Source organism: Gallus gallus, chromosome 11 (genome assembly GCF_016699485.2).
Source record: "Gallus gallus isolate bGalGal1 chromosome 11, bGalGal1.mat.broiler.GRCg7b, whole genome shotgun sequence".
Classification (NCBI taxonomy): Eukaryota; Metazoa; Chordata; class Aves; order Galliformes; family Phasianidae; genus Gallus; species Gallus gallus.
The window spans coordinates 17551054-17560155 of NC_052542.1; the positions used below are offsets into that span (position 1 = coordinate 17551054).

A 9102-nucleotide genomic window follows, 5' to 3' on the forward strand; every position below is an offset into this window, starting at 1 on the left:
GAAAAGCCCCATCCGCTCCCGACATCCCCATCCGTTGTCAGATGCCATCTCCGCGGTCGCAGCCCGTGCTGATGGCGTTGCTTCTTATCGCAAAGGGCGAGCAGCCCCCGGGGGGGCGGGCACGAGGTCTGCCAACCGTCTGCAGGGTTCCGGATAGCACAGACCCCCCCCCCCCGCCAGGCAGGAGGACGCAGGAGCTGCAGCATCCCCCCGCCCGCCGCCTGCGCATTTCCCACCCATGTATTCCGAGCAGGTTTCCCTGTCGCTGGGGAGAGCAGGGAGGAGGCAGCCAATGTGCAGCCGGCTCTGCCGGAGCCGCACCGCGGCGGCGTGGGGAAGGCGGATCGCACGGACCCCCCCCAGCCCCGCGTTTCGGTTAAAGCAGCAGATGGCAAAGCTCTGCCTGCATCTCCGGGCGCTGCGAGCAGTACCACCCGGGGATGCTTTTTGGTTGGCACCCCTGGGGCTGAACGCTGCATCCTCTCCCCTTTCTTATTTTCCCTTCCTTCCTTCCCCCCCCCCAGGAGCCCCCCCAGCTCTCCTAACGTGGTCATCGTTGGGATTTTCCTTGCTTCCCTCCCCTCACTGAAACAAACTCCCCCGCAGGTTTGCAGCCCAAGCCCAGGTGGGCACAGCCCAGCACACACACACACACACACAGCTGCAAACAATCACGAGCTGTAATTGCGGGGCAGTGAGGAGCAGCACCGCCCTGCCTGCACCTGGTGGCTGTCACCCTTCGGGGGCAGCTGCTGGCACAGGGCTGGGCTGCAGTGCGCGCTGCTGCCTGCACCAAGTCGGGGTTTCTCGCTTCTTAAATCTGTTCTTCCTCTGATCTCTTCCACGTGCAGGCTTCACTTACGCCAACACGACACAGATCACGTTCAGACAGCACTGTGATGCTGAACCTGGCAGCGCCCCTTTCCCCCCCATTCTGTCTCAGGGCCCTCGGACGGAGCTGAGGAGTGCAGCTCCCTTTGCCATCCTGCTGGATTCTCCTCCACACCCCTTCCAGCTCTGAGACCAAATGCCACCTCCTGCCCCAAAGAACACCAAAATCCTGAACCCACCAGCCCCTTACCAAAGCCAACCCCCCTCCCCCCCCCTCTTCTCCCCTTGCTGAGCACTCCTGAGCTGTGTCACAGCATCCCATTCCTGGCAATTAGGTGACAGTTCAGCACAAACATCACCCAGCCACGAAGTTTTCAGCATTTCTCATAGTGCTGAGGCTGGAAAACAATGCCCGTATGCTTTCTGCTGATCCAAGTCCTTGGTAATTACACTTAATAGATCCCAAAGGGATTCCTAGGTAACCTGCATGATGGTTTCCATGGCAGAGATAGAGCTCGTGCCCCTGCGATAACTGATAATAATGGTTTGTTAATACTTAAATACGGTTGTGGCATAATTAATTTGTAAACCAGCTGTCCCGTGTGTTCCCAGTAAGGCTCAAGTTGCTACACAACAGTGACAGGAGAAATAAAGCCAACGGAACACACAAAGCAATGGGGCAGGAGTGGTGGTGCCAAAAGATGCCCCAAAGTGATGGAAGCGTCCATAGAGATCACTGCTGCCTCACAGAGAGGCTCTGAGCACCACTAACTACTGCTGGGCCATAAGGAGGGGGTGTTCACTTTATGGCATTTCCAAGGGTTGGGATCTCTCGACTCAGGAGGAAAGCCTGGAGATCCCAGAGCTGATCCTTGCCTTTGCAGGAGCTCCATCAATCACCTGCTGGTATCTGCACACCTCACCCATCCTTGGCAGGTGTTTTCCTCCTCCCACAAAGGAGCCCTGGGGATCTTATTATAAAGCTGTGCCCCAGAGCTGCAGTGCTGATGAAATTTGCCCATCATCCCGGGCTGAGGAAAAAGGAATCACAGCTCAGAAGCAGATGAAGCAGCACTCAGGACATCCCTGCCCTCCAAAAGAAGAGCAAGTGCTTGCTCTGAACAGAGGCAAAGGCACAAAGACTTGACGAGCTAGAAATAAGCCAGATGTAAGCACGGTGAAGTGCAGCAGGATTTGTAACTGGAGCTAAAACAGAAGCTTTAGTGTCCCAAAGCTACTGCAAGCAGGGCTCCAGCCCTGCTAGGGGATGCACTGTGGGGGCAGCAGGTAGCAGCCCTGGGAGCACTGCTGGGAGGGGAGAGGATCCTGGAAAAAGGAGGCAGAAGCTGCAGATACGGGACTGCAGGCTTTAAGCTGTTCAGCCTGCAAAGGGCCCTCCCCTCCTGCTCATCCTATTTCTGGGCTTTGCTTTTGCCAGCAAACGGGGAAGAGCCCAGCTATACAGCGGCAAAGCAAGCAAGCGTAGACTCTTAGCTCTGCACTGAAATGCAAGATGCAAACAGGTGCAGAGTGGAGCAAAACATTCATAGACAGGGACCCAGGTGCTGCTGGTGCCAGCAGGTGTGAGCTTGGTTGGCTGACTCCTACACACCCATATAAATCCCCCCTCAAGCCTCAGCCCCCAGCATACCACAGGGCTGTAATGTGAGGCAGAGCACTGGGTCTAGCCCCAGGTGAGGATAAAGCTCAGATGTCAGAGAATTGGGAATCCTATGCATGCCCTTAGTCAGGAGGAGGGCACACCCGGAGCAGCATGGGCTCATGGCACTGCTGGATAAGTTTGCATCCTGAGTGTGTGTCATCAAAGCAACCTCGTGGGCAGAGCAGGGCAGAAATGGTCACTGCCCTCTGGCCCAGACACAGAGCTGTGTGTGGACCACAGCTGATGTCAGTGTGCCAGGGAGCAGCCACAGCTCAGAGGTGGAGGGAACCAAATGCCTTTTGCGTCTCCGCACTGCTCTGCCAACAGAAACAACAGCAGCGATCGCCGCTCACAATCTGTTATTGCATTGACACGAGCTCAAAAATCACAAAACCCAACAATCTTCTGCCATGGAGCCAAAACCCCAAAAGTAAATCGTGCACTGCAGCACCTGGCAGCAGCAGGGCTGGGTTGTGGCTCCCAAGCTCAGGCAGTGCAGGTGGAGGTGGCTGGGAGCAGCCAGGCGGGGTACCTGGCTGCCAACAGCCATTCTCTGCCATCCCTCCCTCTGCTCAGCTCCCTCTGACCCTGTTGCTAAGCTACAGATATGCCTTTCCAGCAAGCTCCAGCATCCTCGCTCCCACCCACTCCCAATGCAAACTGAATCAGATTGCTCAGAGGAGGAACCCACTGTGTGCGGCACGGAGCGTTTCTTCCAGCAGCACTGGTGCAAGGATTTCCTCCCTGTGTGCCCAACCCTGCCCCGTGCCACCCAAATGGGCACAGGGGCTCTGGTAGAGCACAGGGGAACCATCTGCACCATTGCAGGCTGTTAGAGCTGGCATAGCTCTGCAGCAGTGAGAATAGATGAGGATGCAGCGACGCCGAGAAATAGCTGCCACCTACCTGCACACACACCTGCTCTCACTTTAGGACAGTGAATGTGGTGTAGTCTCTGCCCATAGCCCCATTGGGGTCCAGCAGACACAACACCCTCAGCAGCTGCAAAGGGGACTCACAGAAGCAGCTCACGCAATGCTCGTCCCGGGCTGGAAGTGCCACCCTGGGCAGGTGCTCCCACACAACCCCCCCAAGAGAATCTGCTGTGGAGCCCAGAAAAGATCATTAGAGCTGTCCAAAACATTGCCTTGCTGCAGAGCAGTGGGTCAGCCTTCGCTGTCAGCAGGATGTCTGTACAACAACTGCAATCATTGGAAAGCATCCCTTTGCAGACTCCTCCAAACCATCCCCAACAGCTCTAAGACCCAACTCAATCATTTCTATTTATTTATTTTTACTATTTCTCATTTCAGTTACCCCCTCAACTGCTACCGGGTCTTTTCCAAAGCCTTTTTTCCCATGCACACGACCCACATGGCAGAGTCCATAAGCAAATAACACTGCAGTAGATGGGTGCGCTCATTGGGACCCACATGGCGTTGTCACCACCATAGGACAGCAGATGTCCCAGCAGGAGGGGTGGGGATCTGCAGTGCTTTGGGCTCCTTCTAACTCCTTTCCTTCTCTTTCTCTTGCAGGGCTCAGCTCCCATCTTGGTAGTCATGGTGATCTTACTAAATATTGGAGTCGCCATTTTGTTTATTAACTTTTTCATCTAACTCAAGACTGTCTTGTTTGCAAAACTAACAGTTACATGTATGAATGAGGGGGTTAAAAAAAAAAGGAAAAAAAAACAACAACAAAAAAGGGAAACAAATCATAACTTGAACTGTCCTACGACAATTTCCAAGTCTTTTCACAGAACAACAACCAACGATTGAGTCTCACTCACAGTTTGCCTTTTTTTCCTGGGTAATGTTTTTTGGATTTTAGCCAAAATTCTTTGCTTGTATAACACTATGCTGTGTGGCATGGCAAAAAAATGCTATCAACACTCTGCCCCCCCAACACCGGAAAGGATGAGATGGAATCCCACAACAAAATAAGAAAACTTCATTTCCCTTCCCCCCCCTCCCTCCCCCAATAACAATAGTGACCAACCCCAAATGGAGATAGAGGATAGAGGAGGGGATGGGTGTGAGGGTGTGTGGATCCCGGGATGCTCCGGGCTGAGCTTCCTGGGGGGGGATCCGACAGCTTTCACAATAGAGAAAATAGGAGACAAAAGCCAGAGCAGGTTGTGAACGGAGGAGAGGAGCACAGGAAGGCCAAAGCCCTGCCGGGATGTGAAGGATGGGATTGTCAAAAACCAAGCTGCAATCCGTGTCTTTGTAGAACTCCTTAGGGCATGGGGGAACACTCCTGCCCCCTCCTACCCCCTCCCCACGCAGCAGGGCTGGCACACCTCCCAGGGCTGAGTGCTGCTCACAGCTCTTCCTTCTGGGTTGGTACCATGCCCAGGGCCCCCAACCACACGCAGGCATCTCCAGCGACACGAGTGGAGCTGAGCATCCCATCCCAACCACGTACATGCACAGAGATGCCGGGGAGCAGACGGGCGGCGAGAGAGGGCTCGATTCCGACCCACCTAGTACAAAAACAAGAATATATCAATAATAGTAAAATTAAGCAAAATAAGATTAATTTTTTTTTTTTTTTTTTTTTTTTTTTTACAAGGCACCTGGGGAGGGGCACTGGAGCATGTCCCAGAGAGGAGGGAGAGGGTGGTGGGTTTGTCTCTTACATCTTGCCGTGGACTGTTTCAGACATCATGCTTGGGCTCTGAGCATGTAGTATTTTGCACTTTGTAATGCAGGATGTATATTCCAGCTTCCAACATGTCCCTGTAAAAAAAAAAAAAAAGAAAGAAAAAAAGAAAAAAAGAGGAAAAAAAAAGAAAAAAGCAACATCATTGGCAATGGCAGCCTCTAAGGATGTATTCTTTTCTTTCTTTTCTATGTCACTTAATTTGTTTGTTTATACCATCTTTGTAATATGCCTGCCTTGATTTTCTCCCCTCCCCTCTCCCCACCGATAATAATGCATACTCATTAAAGATGCCGTATCCCTGTTCTGAGCTGTTATGGTCCCAATCACAGGAGTGTGGTCCTGGCTTGGTAAAGGCTGATGACCCCACGCCCGGTCCCCTGTGCTCCCCTGCCCTGCCACGTCTCCTCCCAGCCCCCACTGACACGGTTTGGGTTGGCCATGGCCAAGGACACAACCCTGTGCCCCCGAGGCAGGATGTGACCCACGGGGGCCCTGCTCTGCGTGCCACATGCAATGCTGTGGGGAGCAGCGGACTCCGCTTCGCTTCGCTTCTGTTTTAGCTGTTTCTCTGCTACCTTTTCAGCAGATTTCTTATTACACTGCACTGGATTGCTATATTTTTAACCAGAAATAAACTAAGGATTAGAGCATGTGCCAGTTAAATTCAGTTCTTTTCCTTACATGGTCTTTCTCATTCCCTGTCGCAGCCTTCCTTCCTCCACAGCTCCCTTTCAGGCAGAGGGCAGGTGGACACCAACAGAACCTCTTCCATGGCGTGTTCCACAATAGCTCTCCATCCTCCTGGCACCTCATCACTTCTTGGTGTTTCCTCTTCGCTCCTCAGTCATTCTTTTCACCCTTCAGCGGTCGCCGCCTACCTGAGATGAACCCAACAACGATACGTTGTGGTTGGATGCTGCCCACCTGAGATGAACCCAACAACAATATATTGGGATTGCAGCCTTAGGCACTCATCCGTGCTGTGCTGTGTTTTGTAATGCTGGCTGCAGCTCTTCTTAAGGACTCTGGAGAAGTTTTTAATGAATGTTCGTTGAGCGTATGACACAAGGATCCCATAGAAGTGGGTCAAACACTTCCCTGCAAACAGGCTGAGATTCAGATAGGCATAAAACAGTGCAAAAATGCCTCGTTATCCATCACATAGAGGTTGCACTCATTTCACGAGTAGCTTTTCCAGCTGCAGACCCCACTCGTTCCTGCTTTTGCCTTATATGCCAACCCAGCACAGCAAACACAACTCTGATTTTCCATCTCTTTGTTCCTGGGGACAAATCCTTGGTCAAGCTGAGGTTCAGCACAAGAGACAGTCACAGACTGATATTAATCGGCTCCCACACCACATGCTTAAAAATTAACGATCCCTTTATTAATCACGGGGAGCTGAGCAATTTGTCTTAGTTCTGAGCTTTCCACATTTGCCCAAGGCCAGAAATATTCTGGAGAAGTAGCCCGGAGAGGGAGGTAATTCAGAGCACTTCTCTGTCTTACAAGCCCGGGATTCATGCATACCTACCCAAGGCACGTGAAAACGTCTATCATTGGAGCTCATAAATCTACATGAATTGCCCATACCTGCTGTTTTACGTCCGCACCAACAGATGCGCATGAATAGCTGAAGGTTTTTAGGCCGTGGTGGTGTTTTAGTGATCCTGCAGCAGAGGTCAGTTAGTTCCTCGAGCCCTCCAGCTGGCTCTGCTGCCCTGGTGGTTACGAGGACAGCACACCTGTGAGCAGCAGCTTTTGGGAAGGTGAGGGACACAGAACCCCACGGAATTCAGTACGACCAAACTTGTTTTTTGCTGTTAGCACAGTGCCACGAGCAGGGATGGGAGGAACGGTCCTTCCACCTACAAACAGCACTGAGCTCTGGGTCAGCCCAGTTACCCTGGCTGCTCCCTGATAAACCACAGCTCATTTGCTTCCACGCCCCCATTATGCTAAAACAAACACACTGAGGGGAGAAGCAATCCCACGTGTTGCAAGCTAAGCTGCAGTCAGACACAAAACCACTTACCTTCTCCTGCAGCCTTTTCTGTGCAACCTCTCAAGTGGATTGCATTCCAGCTGGCAGTCCCCCATCCCTGTTCTTTCCCCCTAGCCCTGCATGTAAACGTAACAGAAAATCCCATTTCACTGTGTTACTTACAGTGGGGTTGCAATGTGTGTGTGTGGCCCAGAAGAAAAGGAATTCCTGAATAGTTTCCTGAAATAACAGCAGGTGATGTCCTTAGCTTTCAGATTTGCCTTTTAGCTGAAAAAAATAAACAAAACAAACTCGCAAGGAAAATCCCAACAACAGCTTGACTGCTTCCAGATATAAACTGAGGTCTCTTCCTGCTATGTAAATGTTGACACGTTCCCTCCTTTACAATAAGATGGGCAAACGTAACGATCTGATAGATGCCAAAGGAATAATTGGAGTTCACCTGAGTGTTCTGTTCAGACATTGAAAAAGCACAAGCTGTTCTTTGCACATGTCAGACAAGAACAACTCTTCTTATAACAGACATGGTGGGAGTTCCCCCACCAAGCCCCAGCCCTTCCCCTGGTTCCATTTTAGGCAAGTCACTGCACTGATGCGTGCCTGTGAAACACTCACCTCCTTCTTTAAGGTCCTTCCAGATCTACTCCATGGAAAACTGCCAGCTGTCTGCAGCAGGCTTCTGTGGACTTTCAGCCAACGTTCAGAAGACCGAGGTACCAATACACCATTCTGGACTCCTCTGCAAGCACTTCATATAATGGTAATGAACAGGCATCCCTGCTTTGGTTTCTATCACAAAAAACAAACTTACCTTTTTTTTCAGAGGTTTTATTTGTTCAATCAACAAGTCAGAGCTCCCAAGCCTTGCAAAGCTCACCAGCACAAGATTGGCCCAGACAGATCTTGAGGCTGTTGCTGGCTGTGCTCGTCTCATTTGTTCTGCTGAGCAGTGGCTGTAGATGCACTAGAATTAATTTCTGTCTCAAGTCCAATGGCTTCGAATGCTCCAGAGAGAGCACTCTGTGTGAGCTTCAGGGGGTTTCAGGCCCCAGGCAGGCTGTCCCCATTCAGCACTACAGTCTCATTTCCTCAGAGCTGACAGCCAGGCCTCAATTTGGAGCTCATGGCAGCATCCCCTCATCACACAGCCTAAGAATGGCCATCAGCACCACCTGCACCAGATCATACAACCAACCTCACCCTATGCAGGCTCATCCCAACCTCACAGCACAGCATGAAGAGTGATGGGAAGGCAGCACTCTCCTGTTATTTTGCACACAAGGCTCCTCCCTGTCAAATGGGTTTTTATGTTGACAATTAAACCACACAGGCAGCCAGCTCTATTTAATCTTTGTTACATCCTAGCCTTGTAGAGCTAAGCACTGCTCACCCGAAAGCTGGCTCCCTGGTGATGCCCCCGCCAAGAAAATACCCACAGCACTCTGGATCTTTCTGCACAAGAACAGCCAGTGCCTTCTGGTGTCAACTCAAGTCATCAATTGTTTGCTGCAACAGACACTTGTCCATAGGGACAGCAGATGGGATACTACAGCACTGATCTGCTGCAAAGAAAGAAATGCTTTGAGAAGGGCTGAATCAAGAAAGGAGGGATAAAAACCATCCCTTTTGAGTGTGAGAGCCCGCTGGTTCCAGACTGCAACAGGCTGTCAAGCCTCAAGGTAGGACATTTCATGGGTCATAAAGAGTTGCTTTGTAGCACAACTGCTTTCTTGACCAAAATGTAAAAAACTGAAGTGGGAGATTCCACGTACAAAAAGCAAACCTGCTACAGCCAATACTGAAGAGACTTGTTGCACACATCAGGCTCTACAGTGGTTCTCATACAATGTGTGAAAGGATTACCAGGTTTCTTCAAATAATGCAGCCACACCTCAGGGCTGCTGGTGCACCTTATGACCACTACCTGAATACT

The 9102-nt window shown here is 51.2% G+C and overlaps 1 protein-coding gene and 1 long non-coding RNA gene across 2 annotated transcripts in view; one reads left to right on the forward strand and one right to left on the reverse strand.

Annotated features, from left to right (window-relative positions):
- JPH3 (junctophilin 3) overlaps positions 1-4994 on the forward strand; it is a 42763-nt gene extending 37769 nt beyond the window's left edge. Inside the window, exon 5 of the mRNA XM_015292658.4 lies at positions 4033-4994. Within this exon, the coding sequence (XP_015148144.2) occupies positions 4033-4113 (81 nt within the window). The 3' untranslated portion in view covers positions 4114-4994. The remainder of the gene's footprint in view (positions 1-4032) is intronic.
- LOC124417151 lies at positions 4527-7230 on the reverse strand. The gene is made up of 2 exons (XR_006931281.1): positions 7200-7230; positions 4527-6042 (listed from the first exon to the last, which is right to left on the reverse strand). It is a non-coding gene; the product is annotated as an uncharacterized LOC124417151 (long non-coding RNA).
- Between the last annotated feature and the right edge of the window lie 1872 nt (positions 7231-9102).